The following is a 25828-nucleotide window of genomic DNA, read 5'->3' as shown; positions in this document are numbered from 1 at the left end:
AGAAATGCCTAGCAAGGTCTCTTTGAGTGTACATGCCTTTCATAAAGAACCAAGCTTCATTAGCCTTCTTGAATTTGACGAGATTTGCACAAATCTTTAATTCAACATTGTTCATGAACCATGCTAAAATTTTAGCATGCTCACTTTCCCAATCTTCTAATTTAGAAGAGTAATCAAGAATAGCCTTCTCTTTTTCCTCTTCGTTCAAAGCTTTTTCCTCATTACCTTCAAACTTAGTCAACTTCAATTGTGGTTCCGGAATGGTTCCACATACATAACCCCAAAGTTTTTTACCTTTGAGATTGTTTTCCATGGCGGCCGCCCACATGCGATAATTGGTCCCATCCAATTTGAATGAGAGGTCGATTTTTGCATCCTTGTTGGCCATTTGTAGAAGAGGAATATAAATGCACGAAAGAGAAGGATATTACTTGTCAAAAGAAGATCCGATGAAGCTTTATCAACCAAGGCTCTGATACCATGTAATGAAGTGCCGGATGAAGTCTCCAAGAGCAAAACAAGAGAGCACACACATACACAAATAGCCACTAATGGGCAAAAGAACAACACAACCACTTAAAGTGGTAAGGCACCCAAAAGAAGAGGAAAAATATATATTCCACTCAAAAGGCTTCAAAGAAGCATGCTTTACAATGGGGAGAAACCCCTTTATTTATAGACAAAAGAGGAGGCCTTGGAAGGGCTCCTAGAGGGACGTTGGAGCCCTTCCAACGGTCATAAATATGACCGTTGGATGCTCCAACGTCCCCCTAGGTGGGGCCCATTCCAAGGAGGAAAAGGAAAAGAATAAAGAAAATAAAAAAGAAAGAAAAAAAAGAAATAAAAGAAAAGGAGAGAAAAAATACAATATGCGATAAGAAGTAAAAAGACTGTTTTACCCCTATATGGGTCTATTTACAAAAGATATAAATATATATATATTTATATATGTAGATAGACACATAGACATATATATAATTAATATATATATGTGTATGTGTCGTGATATATATATATAAATATATATATGTACAACATATTTTAACAATGCTCCTCCCCGCCGATCAAGCAGCGATGCAACTCGTGATAGGCTTCTTAGCTTAAGTCGCTAACGTTTGGTTCGGCAGGGAAATCGATGAGGCCAGCTACTTGAACCATGGGTGATGGAAAACGAATCACGGAATCTTGCCCACGAGGAATGAACCTTTTTCTCACCGATCCGCCAATGACTGAGATGTTCAGTCGACCCCCTCCCCCTTTGTAGGGGTCTGGATCCCTACGAGTGAGCAAAAAAGGGAGGAGGAAAGAGGCCCTGGTGAACCGTCATAATAAGTGAACAAGTGTAAGCTTCGCTGCCCAACAGTATTCAGTACTGACTGCAGAGGTGAAAGTTCTACCTTTTTTGAAGCAAAGACCATTTTCTTAGTCCTTTAGAACTATCTAATAGGGCATCTTTACGTCATTAAGATAGCTGCAATCCACTTTCATAGGTATACTTTGATGCATCTCTGAACAAGCAAATCTCAATGTTAAAACTTTGGCATGGCCAACTTCCTACTCTTTGAAGGCTTTCTTATATTTTGAAAGCGCCTTCTCTGTCACCATCCTTAAGGGTTTCTTCTTTGGTCTCCCCATTTTCACCCAAAATAATTTTTGTGAGAATAGGTTAAGGTTCCAATAAAGAATCATCAACATGTTGCCATAAATCCTTTTCAACCAATATTCTTTTTATTGTTGTAACCCACATATTGTAGTTGGTCCCATCGAATTTAACGGGAACAACCGTTACAATTTCTTTATCCGCCATAGAAAAGAAGAGAGGAGTAGAAGAATGTTAATGGTGAGCTTTCTGAAGCAAGAGAGTCCACGATCACTCAATCTACCTTCACACAATCTTTTTCACTGTATTCATCTAGTTCAAGAGCACCAATGATCTTATACCATGTAATGAAATAAAAAAAACATAAGTAGATGCCTCTTATGGGCATACAAACACACAATAATGAGCACAAACAAAGACCACTTATGGGAATACAATAACACAAGCACAAGAGTCACTTAGGGACTACTACACAACATAAAAAATATAAACTTTACAGAAGAATAATTGCTTGAGAGAAGCATATTACAAAGAGGGGAGTAATCCCCTTTATATAGAGAAGGGCCACGAAGAGCTGTTGGGAGCATCCCAACAGCTCTTAGGACAAATGTCCTAACTCCTAAGTACCCTTAGCTAGAATTAAAAAGACAAAAACAGAAAAATAAAAATACAAAAAGACTAACATGCCCCTATTGGGCACAGTCTATTACATAACAATGAAATGACAAAAATACCCCTAACAGGTATTACCTATTACAACAATAAATATATATATATATATACATACATACATATTATATAGGTATATATAACTAAGTATATACACCTAAATGTACAACTTTAACACAAGATATGCTTTTAGCCTTCCGCAGAAGAATTGATTTTAACACACATACACACACATATTATATTCATTGCATAATCAGTACACACACACACACAGATATATATATATATATATATATATATATATATATATATATATATATATATATATAATTTATTTATTTATATATACAAATCATACTTTCAGGCTTTCATAGAAAAAATCTCAGAAGCACAATAACACATATATAACATTTCATAATCAGTAATATTAAACATGCTTTCAGGTTTTTATAGAAAAATTCACAGAAACTCACACATATATACAAATAAAAATCACACATATATATCTCACTTTTAGCCTTTAACAAAAATAAAAAAATCATCAGAAACAAAGTAACACTCACATATATAAAAAAATAATCAATTAAAATCAATTGTGCATGCTTTCAATGTTTCACAGAAAAAATCCCAAAAGTAAAGTGACACACACACACACACACACACACACACACACACACACACACACACACACATATATATATATATATATAAACATAGTCAATAGTATACATATAACTAACTAAGCATTCATTATTTCACAGAATAAATTCCAAATCACACACATATAATTATATATGCAAAAAAAAAACTGAATACATATAATAATAATAATAATAATAATAATAATAATAATAATAATAATAAATGACTAAATTGCCCTCACACCTAGGCAAGGATAGCTTAATCACCAATTAAGCACTCTAGTCGGTGCCTAGTCAGCAAAATTGTACACTTTAAGTTTCCCACCTAGTAATTGCAAAGCCTAGGCATTTTACCTACGCCCAGGCCGACTAAGCGGGCTAGTCTGTGCCTAGTCGGCGCTTTTGATTACATAGCTAGTTGTATGTTATTCTCTAAAAATGAAAATTTGTAAACTTGCACAGGGTGAAATTCACCATGTTATGAATCCAGATCCATATCATGGTGTATTCGAATCTGATAGTGCCCGTTATGCAAAAGAGGTGCAAGATCATATCGACTATGGTACCTCTGGTCGAGTTGCAGGTTTCATTGCAGAAACATTCCAGGTTTACAATTGCTATAACCCAATGATATTATATGATTATTGTTTATGTGGTTTGTTTAATTACATTGTCTGGAGCAAAACTAGTATTTGTTATGTTTAGGGTGTTGGAGGAGCAGTTGAGCTGGCCCCTGGGTATCTACAACTGGTATATGACATTGTTCGTAAAGCTGGAGGTGTTTGCATAGCAGATGAAGTACAAAGTGGATTTGGTCGAACTGGAAGCCATTATTGGGGATTTGAAACACAGGGTGTTATTCCTGATATTGTCACCATGGCAAAGGTCTCAACTTTTTCCTCAGATTTTGCAAATAGCGTTCTGTTTTATCTTATGATCGTTGCTTTCTGCTTCATGTCTAATTAGTCAAACCGTGCATCAAATGTGCACAATGAACAATCAACTATAAGTATTCCCTGCTTTGAGTTTGTTTCATTTGGCACCAACAGGGCATTGGCAATGGCTTACCTTTAGGAGCAGTGGTCACAACACCAGAAATTGCACATGTATTGTCAGAGAAAATTCAATTCAACACATTTGGTGGGAACCCTGTCTGTTCTGTTGGTGGACTTGAAGTACTGAAGGTTCTCGACAAGGAGAACCGTCAAAAGCATTGTGCTGATGTTGGTTCCCACCTGCTTGAGCGTTTGAGGCACCTTCAACAGAAACATGAAAGTAGCCATCACTTTTGGTCTTTGGTGTTTCCTATGTCATGATTGGATATGGTTTGGAAATTAATATTGTTGATACTTTATAAATCTACATTACATGCACCAATTCACACCTTGTGTTTGTTGTCAAGTTACAGCTTGGACGGGCATAGAAGATGCCACTTTTGATATTGTAGATGTGCTATTGAGTGCTAATTTGCAATAATACTCTGTTTTACATGTCAGTTACATACCCTACCTAGGATACCTTATGTAATTTGTCCAATTTGTTGGAATGTCAACACATTTCTCACTCTTTATACAAATATACTAGCACGTGAGATCTGAGATTGCAAATTTGGGATCCAAGGTTCTCTCAATCCTTTCTTCTGTTCTCTCTCATTGTCTCATATTTCAATTCTTAGACCACAATGACCTACGTTTGAAGACCAAAGGTTGCAGAACATTGAGTTGGGACCAAGGTTCTCTTAAACGGTTAAATCTTTCTTCTGCGTTATCTATCGTTTCCTTCCTGTTAGAATATAAAGGGTCACACCAATAACAACAGCCTGCCTCCTTATAGAGGACAATAAAATAGTTTTCACCTAGTCAAAAGTCCACCGTGGATATTGTTAAAAGGATAAGCAAATGGCTATGACACATGGTGTTTTGTACCCCCAAAGTGCCCACGTCGACATAGTGACGTGTACAATTGCGGATATGGCACCTAACACGGCTGGTTTGGGGTCAATGTGTCAGATGAAGTCAACCCGCACCTGATCACTTTTGTCCAATTTTGGACTTGGTTAACTTTGGCAAAGTTAACCAAAAAAGAACTTAAAAACTTTATAATTGTATAATTGTAAATGCATTATATATATATATATATAAGAGAGAGAGAGAGAGGGGATTATCCTGCCCCCTTTTTTGTTAGGTCACTGTTAAGCCCTCCAAAAATCATAGTTTTAGGTGTTTTATATTCAATCTGAACCGTTAGATGTGCTTATCATTGTTTACTCAATAGAGAACATGTATTTGATTAAGCATCTTTATGCTCGGATGTCTATTTTAAAGAGTTCAAAAAACCAATGGTTGATATTGTACTAAAATTTCATGATAAAATATTCACATTTTTACATCAAAGCTTGTTTGTTAATAAATAAATAATGATAAATACATCTACTGGTTCAGATCAAGGATAAAACACCTAAAAGTATGATTTTTAAAGGGTCCTCCTAATGGTGACCTAATGAAAAAGGGGGCAGGATGATCCTCGTTATCATACATACATACATACATACATATGTGTGTCAGTATTACCAAAAGCTTCTTAGATAGGTGGAAAGTGTGGTTCTTAAAAACTTGCTTTAGAAGCATGGTATTCCTTCCAAAATTTCATGGGAATCTTGGTTTTCCCATGCTTCTCTTATGCTTCTCACATGCTTCATCCATGTGCTTCCTCTCACGCTTACAGTCACTTGCCATGTACTTTCTCTAAATTGGTAACCATCATTTTTAAGCCTTGAGAAAATTTATTTTGTTGCTAAAAAATCATGAAATTTAAGAATAGCAATTTGTATTGTAGTCTTTATTTGCTTCTCGTTCAATTTCCATTTTTGCTTTCCATTCGATTACCACATTGCTTCCTTTCTAATTCCTATTTTTCTTTCAAGTTGATCCCTTGCTTCCTGCTTTCTATAAATTTTAAATTGTTCTAATTCACCCTTCCACTTTCTGTATTGTTTCTGGCTTTCGCTTCCTAGTCTGGCAATATATATCCCTACATTCAAGTTTTTTTTTTAAATTGTCATGTCGCATCCTTCACACCTGCACACACACCTGCTTCCAAACCCGCACCTATGTGACATAACCAAATGGTCATTGCTTCAATTATCCACCTTTGATTAGCAAATTCAGAAAAATCCAAACCCCTTAACACTCCAGTACCGATGTAAACATTAGTCCCAAAAAACTGATGCATCTTTTCTAAAGTAACACCAAGAGTTTCAATGCTGCAAATAAGGCAATGAAGTCATAATGCCATTACTAAACTTGAACACTACAAGAATAATGTTCTATTGGCACCTTGTGATTTAGAAGTGGTGCAATATACTTATTGGCTCTCTTCAAAACAATAGACAATTTCCCTATAATCTTCAGATTCATTCTGTACAATTTTGCTAAATTCTCAGTGAACACAATCATAATTCCCTGCAGTATTTCCATCTATTTCTGCATTCGTTCCAGCAACAAAGTCCTTGTCAATCCCCTCATTCAACACTCAGCGCGAAGCATCTCCATCCTTCTATAACATGGGGATGTCTTGTTCAGATGAAATAGGGGCTGCATGTACTGGAGCCACCAATCATGTGGTCATTGATAAACTTCCTTCTACATAACCATACAGAGGCAAAGGAGCTGCCATCATGGGTGATGGCAAGTAAAGTTCACTACCAATATGAGACAACAGCTGGTTCTATCAAATCCCAAATCAATCTCCCCAAGCATTTTTCTTTTCTGAAGGCCATATCGATCAATTTTATATCTCAATTATGGAAAACATATTTATATTGTGTGTCCGTATCAAGGATCATTTTATGTAGGGGTCAACCGCCAACCCTTAGGAGAGAAAGGAAAGATGGTCTCCGTCATCTTTCTACTGTTAGAGCTTATCTGCTTACCCTTATTTCGATTTTACATGTCCTCAGAAGAGGCAAGTACCACCATGTGACATTGCCTCCTAGGACGTTTCAGTTTTACAATCATGGAGATATTTTTTTTCAGTTGCTTTAATAGAAGACTGTTCAGCTTGACAGTTGGCAGTTCAAACAAAGCCAGAAAGTTTTTTCTTTTCATTGCGCACATGACCTCTTCTATTCACATAATACAGACAAACATATGGGGTCTTAAACCAAAGAACCCATTTCATATTTCAAATACTATGCCATCTTTATGGATGAATGCTGTTGTTTTGTAGGGATATCTTTTCTGTAGAACATAAATAGGTGATGATGAATGTTACTCATTTTGTCATATTTTATCCTATGTTCTGTATAGCAAATTGTGAATTGTTTGATGACCTTGCCTCTCTAGCATCTCATCTGGTAATTTTTATCTGATCATTTATTTCTGATTATCATCCTTCCCATATTTGGACATTCATGAATGAAAACTAATTACCATTTTGACTGGCAATAGGTTGGAAGGACCAAGATAATCATGAAATTTGGTAGGATTTGTATGATGAATGGATTTGTCAATGTCATCCATATGGCAAAGGGATCAAAGAGATTATGATAGTCGGTATTATTTTTATGAGTTTTAGTTTCTTTGGTCCCATGCCTTTATATGATTGTTCACCTAGTTTAGTTTAACAAACGGGTTAAATAGAAGGAATTACAGGCATGGTAAAGAGGCTATTGCAATGTGCAGCTACTGTACTAATACTTCATGGTTTTTATTATGAAGAGCATTAACAATTTAGTTAAAATTATTAAATTCGTTGCAGTTATTGGAGATGTGAGAGGAAGAGGCTTAATGGTGGGGGTCGAACTTGTGACTGATAGAAAACTGAAGACACCAGCCAAAACAGAAACTGCTATAATATTTGAAAAAATAAAAGGTGATATGTGCAATGCTTATAAAAAAAAAGAACACATAGCTAAAGCTATATGGTGGACCTATTATCTTTTCTGATTATTTTCCTTCTAAAAGTGTTTGTGGATAACTGGCTATATCTTAGATTTGGGAGTGTTAGTTGGAAAAGGTGGACTTCATGGCAATGTGTTCAGAATAAAGCCACCAATGTGTTTCACAAAGGATGATGCAGGTCTCTCTCTCTCTCTCTCTCTCTCTCTCTCTCTCTCTCTCTCTCTGTGTGTGTGTGTGTGTGTGTGTGTGTGTGTGTGTGTGTGTGTTGGCTTACTATACTGCTTAATTCTAAAAGAAAAGCTTCTAATTGTTAAGGAGACACCGCTGCTGCTTTAAGTGGATTTTGTATTCATATATTTAGTTTTTCCCTTTTGGTCGTATCACTTGTTGGTAATTTGGAACTTGGCTTCACTCGTAGGAAATGTTAAATCTTGATTCTTTTTGTGTTATTTGCAGATTTCCTTGTAGATGCCTTGGACTACTCGATCTCAGGGATTTGAAATAGAATCTTGATGAAGAAACTGATTCAAGTTCCCAGCCTTTCTATGCCCCATGGAACATGAACCTGTGCATTCTCTATTTTTCCTGCGAATGGAAATAATAAATGAGAATTCGTCAGATCAGTGAGCAGTGGGTGCCAAAGCACTGGGAACTTAGGAAGCCTTTGCTGTCCTCTTCTATTGCCATAGCATCATGTGTCGAAGTGCTGTAATTTTGTGAAAAGGCTGGAAAGGAACGCATTTAGTCCTTGTTTTAGACGACTGTTGATGGCAAGACGAATAAATTCTCTTTTTTCGATTTCTTTCTAGAATATGGAGTCCAGGGGGGCATCACAATGATGTAACCTAAGGGAAATTTTCTCTATAGCCTTCTATAATCCTGTGCTTGGACCGCTGATAAACATCGTTTGGGATTCGTTTACCAGCAAAATCATTTGGCACAGAGACCATATGACAATCCTCTGTTTGAATTAGTAAGCATTCTGGTTCAACTCAGTTACTACCAAAGAACGCCCTGCTGCTGGTTGTTCAGGAATTGTGGAACGGTGGCATTGAGTTTTTTGGACAGAACTTAGGAAGCTTGATATTGTTATTCCCCGATTGCTTCTCTGCCACAAGGATACTCCAATGGACTCTCATGTTGTGTCCTTGTATACTATCTTAATGCAAAATCATACAAAAGTGGCATGTCTTGTTTTCTTTTTGCTGTGTCCTTGTAGCATAGTTACTTATCAAAAAAGAAAAAAAAGAGAGGAAACTGGCAGTATTGTAACCGGAAAACTAGTGTCATGGAAAAAAGGTCCATAACTATGGATTATACGAATTTCATTTTGCATACCCAATTCTAGGCTTGACGAGGAATAGCATAAGAAATAGAGCTCTTCAAAGCCCCCTCACCGACCTCACATCGGCTAGCCGACAGTTTCGAACTTGTGACGTCCCGTCCAAAAACACCATCGATGCATCATTATGGCCAGATAGGAAGTGGTGCAAAAAGCAGTGCACGAAGAAGGAAGGGGCAAGTGTGTAAGCATGTAAAACATGTTATAACGTGTGAAACGTAAAGCACTTAAGCAGCATTAGATAAAATAAGAACTACAATGGGAACGAGAGGGGAATGGGATCAAAACTGTGTTTTTTTAATATTTACACGAAGAAACCGTCCTCAGGATCAGAGACCTGACCTAATCGTGCTGGCTCTGTCTGCCATACTTACGATCACTGTCCTGGCAGCATAAAACTCTGTGGGCTTACTCCTTGCCCTCAGGGACGCTTTGGCTTGCGCAAGGAGTGACACCCATGATAAAATACCATGGTTGAAACCTAAAAATATATTGATGCATTTTTTTTATAGGGTAATCTACTAAAAACTGCGTAACTTGTCAGCTATTTACTGAGAGTTGCCCAACGTTTCCGTTGTTATACTTAGCTGCTTCCCCTATTCAAAATTTAGAATGCATTTCAAATGTCCACCTGAAATGTAAAATGGTGATTTTGCCCTGTTTCTGATCAAATAACGCAGCATATAACCTTTCATTAAAGAAATCAACAGTGATGGGATTTTAACCAATTTTTTGAAAGTGTAACTGTTTAACGTGTCAAAGATCTGCTGTTTCATGCTTTGAGGGGAGCTTTCTGGGGAAGAGACACTCGAATTTATTCCCGTGTCGTGTTTGCACAACAATAGCGTGTCATCCATAGATTGTACCGGCCTTTTAAACACTCTTAAACCCTTATTTAAGAGTTTTAGCAGCAAGAGGTGTCGTGGTGTAGTTGGTTATCACGTCAGTCTAACACACTGAAGGTCTCCGGTTCGAGTCCGGGCGACGCCATCTTTTTCAGACTTTTTTTTTTATTATTATCTGACACTCGATGCTGCCGCTTTTCGTTTTCGTCTGAGCTAAGAGGGAATGAAAAGGGACAATCACAAGAAGTTGGCCAAACAAATACCTGCTGACCTTTTTTACTGTGAGCGTCTGCCATCTAAACGATAGCAGTATTGTTGATGCTTGGCTGAATTTGAGCAATGGACTTGATTCAAGGGAGGCAAGATCATGATTCTAGAATAAGTTCAAGCTTAATGCAGTTGCCGGAATAGCAGTTAAATCATCAGCGGTTTAAAAAAAGGACTTTTTTTTTTATTTATCACCTAAAGAAACAGCGTCTGGGCTCAAAAACCTGGTCGCGCTGGCTCAAGCCTGCCATACCTACCGTCCCTGACCCAGAGGCATAAAACTCCGAGGCTAGGACCCTCAACCCCAGATCCTATGCTGGAAGTCAGCTTGCGCAAGGGAGTGGTGCACACAGGAATCAAATTTAAGCATTATGAACAGTAAAACATACACAGGGAACGAACTTTCGATCCATGAAAAATAAATAGGCGATTCTGCAATCCATGAAAAATGGGCGATTCTGAGACATTGCGTGTCTTTCTAAGTATGGATTCCATGTTCCATGCAATTCACCAAGCAAAATAAGTCGTGGAATGAGCTTTCGATCATACAAACCAAAAATGCTGTAAGTGGTATCTCAGAGCTTTCATAATGCTGATCTAAAGACTTCTGCAGCAGCAGCAAGCTTATACTGAAATCCTTTTCATTTAGGCAAAATGTAAGGATAGACGAACCTCAGTAGGCGTGTGTGGGTGCAGTAGTTTGCTTGCATGGGATCCACTTCAGATCAGGAAGCAGTTACTGGATTATCACGATTCTCGGAGAATGGCTGCATGATTCAGCTCAAAGAACAGAGTGGACACCCAAACACATTTCTGTAGTTCATGGATGAATCAATATCAACAGGCACATTTACTTTGGTCACAGGTGGGACAAGCCATCACGCTTGATAAAGTTTAAGCTGTGATTGTGGGTCACAGGGTCAGTCTAGACACCAATTTCCCGAGTTTCAAGGGAGGCGCATTATCAAGTGAGAATCACAATCATAACTTGCATTGTCTCACGTTTCACTAAACTTGAGAAAGTGCTGCAATTATAGGAACTTGTGAAAATTCAACTTTCACAAGGCGTTGCAAACATGCCCGTATTGCAAGATGATCCCAGTGAATGAAAACTAAAAGCTTACTTGCAATCATGAAACGTTCAAATGTGCACTCCACATGTGTACACTGATACAGAGCTTTTTACAATGCCTCCACTTAAAATAATGACACAGCTGTAACATTATAATATACAATTTTATGCCATACAGAGAACCAATGCAACAAAGATGGAGCATCTAAAAAGTGTACAATTTCCTTTAAATAAAGATGCCACATGAAAAATGGCAGCCACTGTTTCATATAATTTCCTTGAATAAAAATCATTTAACGAACATTAGATAGCAGCTTCTTGCCTTATTCAGTTCATTCGATGCTTCATAGGAGTTCTAGCTGGAAGGCACACCCAAGAAATGACAGCAGACCACGTTGTTGGTTTAGGCAGGCTCGCGTGGACGAGCTGTCCAAAGGGAACTTAGAGCACGGAGGCGCTGAAAATAATCACCCAAAATGAGAAGGCCTCGTGCAGCTTGTCGGATTGTCAGGATTTGGTACATCCGCTGCAAAGTTTGTTGCCGAAGGTTGTCTGCCTGTTGGGAGAAAGAGGGTGGAATGAGTCAGCTCCAACACACATGCCAATGTTGTAATTATCACATCGGTATCAGAAGGGCTGGTGATATGGGTCTATTGTACCGTATTGTACCGTAGAGTAAGATACGGAAACACCATTTGTAAAAATCGCAATAAATATTTATAACAATGACATGCTATCAATATTATGGAAGAGTTGAATCCCCTTAAATAAGGGAAAATATTTTTTTCATTATAAATTTGATAAAATTGCCCGTGATATGAGAGAGAGAGAGAGAGAGAGAGATTCCCTTTATCTAGGATCTACCATTGCATGATTTGATCAAGATAATTCGTTAGACAAAAATTACTCCATGTGAAACAGGTCCTAAGGCCTGGGCATGCAATATGCACATGTGAACCCATGCATGTGTGCATGGACAGACAAGCTCACAGGCAAACACATACATATGAAGCTCTTCTCAATGCTTAAACAACGCCTAGCAACCCCAAATAAATACATTATACTGTAAATAAAAGTTGAAAATTTAGCAAAAATAATGACAATATGTTCAATGTACAAACAATTGTTAAATGATATTCTTTTTTCTTCTAATGCTAAGTAAAAAAATTCTAAGTAAAAAATCTTATTACTTTCTAAGAACCCCCCATGTCTTTGTCTACCATGGCCTAGCATTCAGCAGGCACTAGCAAGGTGCGCCCAGGTTGTCTGGGCCATGTTTTGAATACACGATGTGTAGACAAACCATATTTCCTAGTAATCTCAATAAGCCTGTCTGATCAGCCTGAACTCATGGACAGACAGGTCAGAACCATATTCAAGATATTGAACTTTTGCTCGCATAGCAATTTGCCTGAGTAATTGAATACTGTACTAACCGGATGGTGATTTGCTTAAATGTACATCTTAGGACCATGGCAAAGCTATACTTCTGATGCAAATCTAAATTGATCTTTTATACTTTTTGCCAAGCATAAACTCAGCATCATATCATATCAATAATACAGCTGTGACAATGCATTATCAATGATGAGCACTGCATCTTCCAAAATGAAATTCATACCTTCTTTCCTAAAAAAACAAGCAAAATGAATTTCTATAATTTAAAGTTTGGTCTACCTTATAATATAACAAGTTAATATGGATTTGCATGGTAAGCCATCTAAGAAAATCCCAACTGACTTAAAGGAAAACATAGAAAAAAAAACCTCTTCAAAGCAAATCAACTCCACTGAACAAAATGAAGAAAAGTCACCTGCAGCACAAAGTTTGCAAGTGCCTCCAACTTATCCATTGCTGTAGCCATTTGTCCCATATAGTCTGCAACATTTGATGCACCTAGAGGAGTAGATACCAATGTCTCAGCCAGAGTTTGCTGCAGTTTTTCCATCCCCTGAGATAGAGCGTCTTCAGCCTGCTGAGATGATTGCTGCAAATTATAGACAGCCATTACTTGTTGCTCTGTGAGAGGCTCAAGTTGTGGACTAAGAATCTGCAGACAAGAAAATGAAGATAGCAAATCCATAAGCCCATGTCATATGTAAACAAGATTAAAGACTACTATACCAAAAGATGCACAATAAGAAATTTAAAATCAGAGGTACTTAGATATGTGTTAGAGCCAGATCTTTTAGAAAATAATAATTCCCCCCCTGGTTTATGCTCAATCTTTACATTCACAATACGTGAAAGCATCAAACTACTAAATAGTTGATCCTACCGTTCCTACGTCACATGGTCCATTTCAACTCCTGTTCCCTGCCCCCCTTATATGTTAGTCATATTGGAAATTTCATAAAAATGGCTGTATCCCTGTATCCACATCTGAATCCATGTGACGGACAAATACGAAAAACAAATTATGCATGTTGATGTCTAGGTCAACTAATCAGGATACATAACAGGCAAGAAAATAAAAACTTCCCAAGTCAATCTTCTCATTAATATCACAGCTTTTCCTTGTATCCTGGATTTTCATTTCGCACTTTAAAAACAGTACCTTGTATGTGTTTAGGTTCTAAATACCTGTACACAGTTTGCCTATGAAATGGGATTGTCCAAGATTTCTAATCATTATAACATCATTAAGTTTTCAGCTATACCTGAAATAGCAAGACACTATCCTCCTTCCTGAAGTAGCATGATATGATGAAGATTTCACCCATAAAATGGACACAAATCAATTACCATATACTCATATATAATGATGAATAAAGTGCACACAAGCAGCATGAGCACAAATGAATAAACAGAGAGGCAAAATGCCCAAAATGATTCCTATAAGGGGGAGGGGATGAACTAAAGGTGTTTAATAAAAGATGCCATGACAACTAAAAACATCCAAAAGACATTATGATTGCGCATGCAGATAAATAAAAGAATATTGTCAGATTTATATCAGCTTTCGAGTTTATATTTTTTGCTGATGAATAATTCTGATTTTCTAATTACGGACAAACATGCAATTTCAACCTGGGAATACCAAATACTAACAAAAGCACCCTAAAATAAGGACCAAGTTTCATTATTATCATAATCAGTTTAAGGTGTACAAAATGTACAACAAGACGGAGATGAAAATAGACCTAGCAAAAAAGGAAAAGGATTGTTGGAATGGACAGAAAGATCTTGAAAAAAAGAGTGATAGCTGGACTGATTAAAATCACACTATCCTAAACAAGGGGTCTTGGGTTCAAATCCCATCAGGGGCTATCCCGCAGGTTGACTATTAAAAAAAGAGGTGATAGACAAAGGTTTCAAGGAATTCTAGGAACAAACTGCATCATTGCAAAAGTACAGAATATAGTCTTGAATCAGCAAAATAGAGTTAGAATGATCATTAAGCACAAAAGTATCAGTAGTAAACCAGCATAAAGATTCAATAGGGAAAATGCATTAAATGGTCATTAAACATGTTGAGTTTCCAACTTCAATAGCAAGATAGCCCTCGACCCTTTCTCAATTCTAGCAGTTACATATTTGGTTGTGAAAATTCAACACACAAACTTTTTTATGAACTACCTAGCTACCTAATACCTATTAAAAAGGCTCAATTATAAGGAGAGACACAGAAGAACACAATTGGATATTTGGTTATGAACATCCATCAACTCAAACAAGCTTTTTATGAACTACCTAGCTAGCAAACATCTATCAAAAGGAGAGAACAAAGAAGGATCATCAAGACCAGGTCGGCCTGTATCCAGTAAATATTATGTATTACTGATGGAAAAATATGATAATATGGTAAAATTAAAACCCAGAAGCATATTATAATAAGGATCAACAAATTCTTAGATTGGCATATAAAATCTTTCATAATCAATATTGGGCATACGAGTTGCAAGTAATACATAAACCATTAACAAAATGCTATATTAGAAGTGACATAAATATAAGGTTCTTTACTAGCCAAGCTAAAGCTGAACATGAGCAACAAAACTAATGTACATAAAAATGTCAAAATCGCAAAACAAAAGACCTTGAGAAGTTCTGAAGGGCGAAATCCACCAATCCAAAGGAAGAAACGCTCAGCAGCAGTCTTCCACATGCCCGACAATAGGTGAAAGGCATCAGATTTTGCAGCTAATGCTTTCATACGGAAAAGATCATCATAAAGTGCAAGACAACTTTCGACAAGCATCTGAAGCTCTAGGTCAGTTACATGTGCCTGCAAAGCAGCTCTAAGTTCACAAGTTTGCCGATTTTGCTCTTCAACCCAGTGGCTGTACTCCATCTCAAACATTGTAACACCTATAGTTTCCCATGCCATTGAGAATCAGAAACTAAAAAAGTGACTAAACGATATTAAAGTATAATGTATTAGAGTGTGTGCATGGAGAGAGAGAGAGAGAGAGAGAGAGAGAGAGAGAGAGAGAGAGAGAGAGAGAGAACATGTTGAATACATCTATAAGGTCAGATTGAGTGGATACAACTTGCACCTATGATTTTCCAACTATATCGTACATACAGTACAACGAATTTATCTGTGAGCATGGTGTGCACTCCAATTTTCACCATATTTTTCATTTTTTTTTAATTCTAACAGTACATATGTGTTCTACATTGTCAAATTAGTAGGGATTGGCTTTTGGAAAATAAAAAACCCACAAATTTTCAATTTCAAACATCATAAGTTTGTGTTTTTTCATCAAAAAGACACAAACCAAGGGTCATTTCATTTCCTAGCAAATGAACCATCCATACAGTTAGATCACCCGACACTTAGCAACTGGATCATGCAGAACACATCTGTAGGGCTATGTCACATGGACACTCCATTTTGCCCTCCATACCTGTGTCGACACGTGTGTCCCCCTGTAGACACACGTCGACACCTGGACATGCCATTTTACCCCCTGTACATACAAGTTTGTATTCAATTTATAATTTATAACTATATTTTCAGTTTATAACTTTATATTTTTAGTATATAATATATATTTTAGATATAGCATATATATTTAGATTATATTCAGTTTATTTTGTATTTATGAGATATTTAATATATATAGCTGTGTCCCTGTACCCACATTTTTTGGTATTGCCATGTTGTACCCCATACCCGTACCCCAGGTGACATAGCTGTGGGGTCAGTTTTGACAAACATGAATCAGAACTGTCCACACTGTATGGACAGTTAGGAGGAACCAATTTCCCTCTCTCTCTCTCTCTCTCTCTCTCTCTCTCTCTCTATATATATATATATATATATATATATATATATATATATATATATATATATATAGGGATTATTATGTTGTCCATCTCACTAATATATTAGACTTCTTGATTTGTTTCTCCCTTCAGCTCTTCCTTTTCTCTTTTGATTCTTAGTATTGCTACAGCTTTACAGAATGTGCTCTACAGTTTCGGTTCATAATCACCCACATAACAAGAAAAAACTTTGCTCTAACTGTAATCCATCAAGTTTGAAAGACCATGGGCCTAAAATGAACAAATACAAATACAATAAAATGCCTCTAAGGGCTACAAGAGAGCACAAATACAAAAAGGGCCACTAATGAACCAATTACAATTTCACAAAGGAGATAATCACGAAATACAAATCACAAAGAAACCATAATGTAAAAATATAATATTTATTGAACCATAAAAATGCTTAGAAAATCATGAACCCTATTTATAAGCAACAAAGGAGAGCAAAGGGGGCAGCCCAACTAGAGGTTGGGCTAGCCCCAAACGGTCATAAATATGACCGTTGGGACTAGCCCAAAGTCTAGTTGGGCTGTTCCAACAGTCATATTTCAAATAAAATATAAAAAACAAAAAAAAAACAGAAAATGTATATTCATCCCCTGATGGGCCGACCCCTACTATAATGTGAACTGACTGAAATACCCCTGATGGGAATTTCAGTTTACAACTTTACATACACAGAAATAAATATATATATATATATATATATATATATATATATATATATATATATATATATATATATATACATATATATCCATACAACATATTTAAACAGCCATCTCCTATCCTAGGTTTGCATGCACCAAGACTCAAAAAAAAAAATTACATACTGGTGATTGTGAATGAAGCTAAATAATGCTATGAAGAGTGAAGCTACATACTGAAGTAAAGATAAAACAGCAAAGAATTAATAAGCACAATTATAAATAACTACAACACAATCTTAACATTCAAGCCGATCTGAAATTAATCTGAAAAATCATAGTTCATGATACAGTTCATCTACTATCCTAATATTCTAGCTTTTAATTCCAACTCTAAACATCCTAAGACTACACTACTTTCAAAATTTTGAAACATAAATTTTCAATATTTAATTTGCATATCACTCCATTATTTGTACACAAGATTGGGAGCTTTCTCTGATTTTGAAGGTTTTTTGGACGTGGGGTGGTTGTGGTGATGGGTCATTTTCATCTAATATTTCATCCTTGAAATCTGGAATAACCTCCAGCAATAATCTCGGCACAAGCACTATTTGGAATATAATAAGAGCAACATTGTTGTATACTGTTGCCTCACCTTGCAACATGGCATTTAAAATTATAGAGCCCACTATTAGTCATTATACCACAAACCAGACACTTCGGTAACTTTCCAGAATCAATTGCTCCACTATTTCTATGTTGAGTCCTTTATGTTTCTGCAGTTTCTTCCTCCCTCTATCGATAAACTCTAATAAACAATGGATATTTACATAAGCATGGAAAAACAATGAGTAATTTAGATGAACATGCCAATTTACAATCACCACACATACACGGGACAATATTGTTATCTTTCTGTCTAAATGATATTTTAGTCAAAACAAATCCATGGCAATGGCCCTTAATGTCATCTCATTGCTACTCCAAATCTTGTAGGTATAAGCAAAAGGGAAGGATTTTTTATCTCAACCTCGAGGACAGTGGACGGGAATGCTAGAGATCTCCTTCCCCAGATTCAATCACCAAAAATCCATGGTGCAAAATCTAACTCTAAAGTGAACTAAAAAAAACCCAAAATCTCCATCCTTGAAAATACAAGATCACACATGCAAAGCGCCCAAAATGACTTAGGGTATGTTTGAGGATAAAAAAATGACACCTATAAGTGAAAAAAATATAATCAAAATGGTCAAAACTCTTAAAATTTGCAAAAATATTACCAGAAAAGGTTAAGCTTCAGTAGTATCAGCATAAGGATGTATTATACAATATGGTACTGCACCATACAATGCAATACAATACCAATATACCCCTGAAACTAGTTTCAAAGATGTATCATGTCGCTTTTTGTTGATTGAATTTTAAAGGTCTGCTCATTAAATTGGCAAATATGAAGAACATAACTATCTCATTATTGTACTAGGGAAGATACCCCTTCCATCAAGAACACCCAAAATAGAACTTATGGACATAGAACATCAAATAGAAAAACTAGCACAGCAGAAATAAGTTATCTGTCTTCCAAGGAGGATTGCAACCTTGTATGAAAAATCTATTTAAATACATATAGTTTCCAACAAGATAAAAATTGTTATCCATGAATTGTGAAAATCAAATATTGAACCCCAAAAAGCAAGGCAATACTTTACCAGCCCTTTAACATACTACACTGACCAGACTAGGCATCACAGCTTCCAAAAACAAATCAACTACTTGATACATATCACCCATAAACTGATTGAGATGTAGACTGATTCCAGGATATGGTGTGTTCATGGCTGCTCATTTGGTTTCATAGAGGGGTAACAAGCAAATACTCATGTTCAGATTCATTTTACTTCAACTTGAAGTCATACAATTTGAAATGTGTGTAGAGAAGTTTCCCAGTAATTAATTTCATTTGCATTTATTTACTATTTTAGAAAAAATACTTTCCTTTTCTGGATTGGAAGCAACAAACCTGTACTGACATCTCCATGGACACCACAAATGGAATCTCCTGAATTTCCACAAACGTATACACCCTGTATTAGGTACAACATCAACTAGGTTGACAAAATATTGAAAGGATAAAGAGAACAAGAACAGAGCCATGCATAGGACCCCACACACCTGCTGTCTTGCCCGTTCAAGTTCTTGCTCTAATTGTGTCAACTTCAAACGACTCGACTCTAGCTGCTGAACATATGCCTATTACAAGAGTATCAAATTAGACATAAATCATAATGATACCATTCTATCTTGCAGCAGTAACTTTTTACCAAGGTACTCTTATGCCACTTACCTTTTTCCGCACACGGCATTTTCGAGCAGCCTCTCGATTTTGTGCCAAACGCCTTAACAGCTGTAGATATGGTCATGACATGAGTATGGCATGAACAACCAAACACTATATATACAGCACATATTTTGCAAAATGGAACTATGTTTATATTCCTAAATATCAAATTGGATCACAACTTCAATTCACATACAATGAACCACCAAATTTGCTTGCTTAACAAGGGCAGCTACTGCAAATTGCAATGCAAAGGCCATGAAGATAAGAATAACATGCACAATGAATGCAGTGGATGACACATCAAAGCTTGAAATGAAACAATAATAAATACAAGAAAATGCCACTAAGGGCTACAAGAGAGCACAAATACAAAAAGGTCACTAATGGGCCAAACACAATCTCACAATGGAGATAACCACCAAACACAAATCACAAGAGAGTCACAATGTAAAAATATAAATTGTATTGAACCACCAAAATGCTTAGAAGACCCGTATTTATAAGCACAAGATCAAAATACCCCTGATATATATATATATATATATATATATATATATATATATATATATATATATATATATATATATATATATATATATATATATATATATACAACCATGTTTTAACAAAGCTTTCATGCCTAAATGAACAAATAAAGTGAAGAATCACTCATTCAAAATGTTACCTGCTAAACACAGTTCAAAATAGCAGAAAAATGACACTTGACAAGTGCATATGCAACCAAGAATTTAGCAAATTTACCTTGTTCATTTGTCCACGAATTATTGGAATATGATGGTGCCTTACATTGAGGAGGCATCAGCAAGGGTACGTTAGCAACTCTAGAAAATATATAATCTCTTTCATTTTGAAAAGACATTCATTCACTTGTTAAGAAAAAGAAATAGGAATTGACACAAGAATCAAGATTCAGAATTTTTCTTTTTGGTTAAAAAAGTAACTTTTTGAAAAGTATCTACATTCTGAGAAATATTTACCATCCGCTTGAGTACCCTTAGCAATGCATGACAATAAATGGACCATGGCAAGTCAACAAAAATCATGGACCAATCTAATAAAAGAATAGACTATCCGTGAGCATGAATTTGAAAACTATTGAACTGGAAGGACAAAACCTTGCATTGTTCAGCATTGCACATTTAGCTTCCACATTTGAAAAGCAAAGATTGGGGGTGCATAGCTACTCCCAATTTCTCTGAAAGATTTAATGTTTGATTGTAAAGTCAGAACCCTCCGGCATAAAGTAACATAGGAAAGAAAACAATAGCCAAGAATTTGACTACCCGAGAACCAAACTGATCATCGCAAATTATTCTAGCAGAAACTATAGAAGCGTCTGTAGGCATATGATGCCTCATGCATTTCATTAAACAACTTTAATTGCAAATCTTTGAAACAAAATATCATGATCCTGGGAAGTTTGACAGGAAATCTGATGCCAAGGGAAAAGCTCTGTCCTTTTTGGTAAGACAAAAGAAAAAAAATTGATACAATCATATAGAAACATCTTTGCAACAAGTAAATATGATCAAATACAAACAGACAATGATGGACACCGTCCTTTCAACAAAGGAATTTAGTAACTGATTATTCATGAAAATATATTAGTTAAAAGAGGTCGGGGTAGTCCTAGGAAGACATGGATGGAGGTGATAAGAAAGGATATGAATGCTTTGAACCTCACCGAGGACATGGCATTGGATAGAAATGAATGGAGGAGAAGGATTCATGTGGAAGACCCATAATGACTTTCTTTGTTGGTTGATATCGCCGACCCCAATTGTTTTGGGATGAAGGCGTAGTTGTTGTTGTTGTTGTTGTTGTTATTATTCATCTCAATTGCGTCCAACAAATAGAACATAAAGATAAAAACTATTCACATCCAACAAGCACCAAAAAGAAAAATATATATATATATATATATATTATGTACAAACATTTAGAAGAAAAGAAACTGACACAGTGTAAAGATTCCAGGAAAGAAAAAAAATGAAGAATTTAATATGATGTTACTTGAACAACAAACACATCAACTTCTTTTAAAATGTGCCTTCCCATGTATTGGACTGGAAACAATTCGCCCATATAAAACATAAATTTGTAATTTCATATAACCAGCCTAGTTCTGGAAGAACCATGCCTTACTGTACAGAAAGTTCTAAAGGAAAAACAGAGAAGAAGAAAAAGGTTGACAAAGAAAAGTGGCAACATAATCACAAGGTAATTGGGTACAAAGAATAGCACTCTCAAAATGATACAGTTTAGCCAAATGAAAGTTAGTTGGATCAGGTGTGGAACAGTATCATGCTAAACCAGGAAGAAGAAGTCGGCTTTTAAAGGAAAAAAGCTAATCAATGTTTACATATGCTGGAAGGAGGCCCATAAACAATTATTTTGGAAAAAAGGAACAAATCTTCAACAGTGATAAGCTCGCCTTCTCGCTAGGTTTATTTGCCTCTTGATCAGAACCTTTTGAAGTTTCCAGTGTCCCATGTAGTGCATCTTCCCCCTAGAAAATCACTCACATAAATAAGATTTAGTGCAGCAACAATGAAAACCAACATTAGTTAGCATAACCAAGGAAAATTGGATTTCGATCACACCCTAACTGATGTCTACCTTTGGATCTGGTTCTGTAATGATAGATGTGCCGGAATTAAGGCTGCTTTCAGCTTTAAATGATTCTCCCCATTTGTTGTGCCTCACTTCATATAAGCCCATCCTTCCTGAGATGGCAAACTGTGCTATTGGAGAGTTCGTGAAATTTGAAATTGTTTTCCCCCAGTTCAGTGGATAAAAACGAGTGAACTAACAAATAGCTGCAGTCCAGCACCTGCCACAAGAATAGTAATGAGGAAATGTATGAATGCAAACAATGAGAATATTAGGGACCATCCAAAAATGACTCCCATAAGAAGGAAAGAAATACAGGTTAGCGTTATCAGAAGCCATGGAAATAAGAAAATCCATTTATTTAAAAAAAAAAGAATAGATTGACCAAGGATTGGAGTAACAGAAAGAGAAAACAAAGAATAAATGCATCTGGCATACTGTTAAAATTTGCAGTACTTCATTCATTGGTTTAGCATATTTGGTAAAACCCTCTGTCTCTTTTTTGCCAAAAACCTTTTTTGGTTCATAAATCTAAACATTTAGGTTAGAAAGAGGCAGGTCCTTGACTTGTAGCCTCCCCTGGATGTCTAATAATCCGTGAACCCAAAATTGAAGGAATACAAATCTGATGATTAGACGTTCAGATTCCTATTAATATCATATTTTGGTAGAAAAGAGTGTCAAAAGATTTTTTTCTGAAATGTTAATCATGATATGATGGATAAAAAGAGGAAAAAGAAACAAGTAGAACTGCGTTAAGAAGGGAACTTCTCTGCTTGACTGACCTTGAAGTATCTAAGCCTTTTGATCATCAATGTGATCAAACTGCATAAGCTTCAAAAAATGACCCCAAATGCAAAACCAGTCAAAAGAATAAGCATTCAAACCAAAAAACAGAAAAATTTCTAAAGCATGTAATCGCAGTATTTTATGCATATGAATATCAGAAAATCACAACAGTGAGAAAGAGATAATTGAGCAATATCCCTCTTTTTCTCATTTTGAGAAAATCCATTACTCAATTGAAAATGGTAATAAACACTAAATGATATGAAGTCGAAGCTGATCCAAAGTTTAGTTTCTCACTTCCTAGTCATCTTCTTCCCGAATTACCTCCCAGCCATCATTACGATACTAACCAGATATCACCATACTTCCAACAATCAAAACAAACCAAGCTATTGAAGCCCAGCTACTCATCCATGTACCAAAGCTACAATTTAGCATAAAATTAGAAAACAGAACATCTACACGCAGATTGATGTACAAGCCAAACAAGAATGCAACGTCTACACAGATACTTTCTCAATACGAGAAGCAAAGCATCAAAACGAAACGCACAGAACATCTAAACCACAAGCCGCTACAAATACTCGATTCCAGTAAGCAATCTACCGCGTCAAAATGAATCAATTCAGCAAGAACAGACAACAACTTCAACAAGATGCAAACCTCAAAGTTTTTATTGGCCATCCACCAAAAAAATAAACCTGAAACTTCCAAAATAAACTCGAAAGTGATTCCACTTGTACACTGATTAAGATATATGAAGAAGCCAGTGCACTCATGCAAGCTTCCCTTAAACAAAATTAGGTTTTCCAAGAAAACGATAGTTAAACACGGTATTCCAGGTGAAATACCCCCAAGAATCAACAAAAAGAACAATTTTGTCCCCAAAAAATGCTTTTTCAAAGAAAGCATCCACAAACCCCCCACAATATCATCCTTTTCTTCCCTGGTCGTTTCTGAACTACCATGAGAGAGAGAGGGAGGTTTTAAAGGAGCAACACGAAATCTCACCCGAAGGCGAAGTCATCATGGAAAACGAATCACTGCTTCATGCCGGATTCTGGTGGCCGGAAAATCACCTAACCGTCCACGAACGCACGGTAAACTGGCCGGAAATACAGAGGTAGAAGTTGAGGAGCTCCGCGACAACAAATTTCGTACACGCCTCCTTTTTGCCTTCGAGTGTGTGCCAGGTGCCACCACATTGCACACCTCACCAGTCACCACCCTCTCTATCTCACTGAGTCTGGTTCGGGTGCAATCAAATGCACAAAATTTGTGCATTAAGCAAGTGATTGCCCTCCATGAGGCCTTGAGCCCCACAACTCACAGAACTGTCCTCAAGATGGAGAGTGAGCAGGTGCATAATGCACAAATATTTGTGCAATCATATTGCACCTGATCTATTCACCTCACTATTGGTCCCCACAGCTGACAGGATGTACTCACCAAAAGTATGCCCGTGCACCTGACCGCTAAGGCTGGGAAACGAGCCTAACGAACCCAACAGGCAAGTTCGGTCTCGGCTCGTTTTACTAGTGGATTGAGCTCGTGGATAGGCTAATGTTTAGCTGAGCTCGGCTCATCCCTGAATGAGACGAGCACGAGTTGGCTCGTGTAAAAATATTTGATGTTATTTATACATAGTACATATATATTTTTTATATATTATACTTAAAAATATATATAACTTTTTATAAATTATACTTAATAATCTATATTTTATGTATATATTTTTCATTCATCCCTTTTATATATATATATATATTGCATTCTTCTTTTTATATATTACATAAAAAATATAAAATTTATCTATACAAAGGCTATCAAGCCGAGCTGTGTTCAGGCTCGACTCGTTTAAGCTAAACGAGCTGCTCATGAATCAAACTCGCCAACTATACTAACCGATCGCAAATGAGTTTGTGATGAGCCTAACCAAGCTGAGTCACGAGCTGCTCTGTTCGTTTACCAGCCCTAATGACCGCCCTTCATCTCATTATTGGGCACCACAATTAACAGGCTATAGTCAGAGATGAAGGGCAGTCAGGTGAAGTAGCACACTTTTTGGTGTGCAATGTGATTGCACCTGATCTGTCAGCTTTGTGGTCTAATAATGGTTTTTTGGCCAGCACTCTTCAAAAACCACCAAGTTGAAGGGGATGTCATCAGTTCCAAATCTACACGGTTGCGCATTTCTTAACCATAAGACCGAAGCTGAGTATCCTAGTGACAAACGTTAAAAACGGCAAAATCTTGTTTTTCAAAAACTTGCAAGAATTTTAAAAAAATTCATAAATCTCGCATTTTTTTGGCAAAATGCCAGCAATAAAAAATACAAAAAATATTTTTTATGATAAAATATTAATAAAAACTATTTAAAAATAAAAATACACAGTTTTTTAATGATAAATAGCTGTTTAAAAAAGGTTGTTAAATGCGATGAGGCGAAGCGAGGCGTTGAGCCTGCGCTTCGCCTCTCACAACATGAGACTCTCAAGTATCCGTGGTATTATCTAAAATATCGTAAAAATATGTGGCATCATACTCAACGCCTCGCACTAGTGAAACATTTCATCATTATTATGGTGAACATGGATGCTTCTAACCCAGAAATCCCAGATTTGGGTTAGAAACTTTTTGTATTTACTTTAAGCGCATCACAGCAACGCCTCAGTACCTTGAGTGTGCGCCTCGCCTCTGAGGTGTACACTTCAAGTAATGAGGCGTACGCCTCTCACAACACTGGTTTAAAATACAAATATTGCATTTAAATCACGGTATTTATGTTTTTACATAAATC

General features: G+C 36.4%; 2 protein-coding genes and 1 non-coding gene across 4 annotated transcripts in view; 2 read left to right on the top strand and 1 right to left on the bottom strand.

Moving 5' to 3' along the window:
• LOC149812393 (alanine--glyoxylate aminotransferase 2 homolog 1, mitochondrial-like) overlaps nucleotides 1-8622 on the top strand; it is a 41550-nt gene extending 32928 nt beyond the window's left edge. The window contains exons 4-9 of the mRNA XM_089993320.1: nucleotides 3373-3516; nucleotides 3616-3795; nucleotides 3960-4185; nucleotides 7669-7782; nucleotides 7903-7989; nucleotides 8268-8622. Of these exons, the coding sequence (XP_089849446.1) occupies nucleotides 3373-3516; nucleotides 3616-3795; nucleotides 3960-4185; nucleotides 7669-7782; nucleotides 7903-7989; nucleotides 8268-8311 (795 nt within the window). The 3' untranslated portion in view covers nucleotides 8312-8622. The remainder of the gene's footprint in view (nucleotides 1-3372; nucleotides 3517-3615; nucleotides 3796-3959; nucleotides 4186-7668; nucleotides 7783-7902; nucleotides 7990-8267) is intronic.
• Nucleotides 8623-10069: 1447 nt separating this feature from the next.
• Nucleotides 10070-10143, top strand: TRNAV-AAC (transfer RNA valine (anticodon AAC)). The gene has a single exon. It is a non-coding gene; the product is annotated as a tRNA-Val (tRNA).
• Nucleotides 10144-11462: 1319 nt separating this feature from the next.
• Nucleotides 11463-24314, bottom strand: LOC149812391 (transcription factor TGA2.2-like). 2 transcript variants are annotated; one of them, XM_089993118.1, is made up of 9 exons: nucleotides 24040-24314; nucleotides 22246-22459; nucleotides 22061-22135; nucleotides 19609-19668; nucleotides 19437-19514; nucleotides 19285-19348; nucleotides 15377-15648; nucleotides 13151-13387; nucleotides 11463-11893 (listed from the first exon to the last, which is right to left on the bottom strand). In XM_089993118.1, the coding sequence occupies exons 2-9, from the start codon at nucleotides 22345-22347 to the stop codon at nucleotides 11741-11743; spliced, it is 1041 nt and encodes a 346-aa protein (XP_089849244.1). In that variant the 5' UTR covers nucleotides 22348-22459; nucleotides 24040-24314; the 3' UTR covers nucleotides 11463-11740. The 2 variants fall into 2 exon arrangements, with proteins under 2 accessions (XP_089849244.1, XP_089849245.1); XM_089993119.1 differs by lacking the exons at nucleotides 22246-22459; nucleotides 24040-24314 and having other exon boundaries at nucleotides 21989-22127.
• Nucleotides 24315-25828: the final 1514 nt, after the last annotated feature.

This window comes from Nuphar pumila, chromosome 17 (assembly GCF_984573655.1).
Source record: "Nuphar pumila chromosome 17, dmNupPumi1.hap1.1, whole genome shotgun sequence".
NCBI lineage: Eukaryota > Viridiplantae > Streptophyta > Magnoliopsida > Nymphaeales > Nymphaeaceae > Nuphar > Nuphar pumila.
The sequence above is the reverse complement of the archived record's forward strand: the minus strand, read 5'-3'. Positions and strand labels throughout refer to the sequence as shown.

What these genes read in the sequence shown, in the direction of transcription:
- LOC149812391 (XM_089993118.1), bottom strand. Translation starts at nt 22,347, where the DNA reads ATGGGCTTATATGAAGTGAGGCACAACAAATGGGGAGAATCATTTAAA. An exon ending in TTGAACGGGCAAGACAGCAG is followed by an intron (nt 19,349 to 19,436) that starts GTGTGTGGGGTC and finishes TACCTAATACAG; the next exon opens with GGTGTATACGTTTGTGGAAA. An exon ending in CCATGGAGATGTCAGTACAG is followed by an intron (nt 15,649 to 19,284) that starts GTTTGTTGCTTC and finishes GGGAAACTATAG; the next exon opens with GTGTTACAATGTTTGAGATG.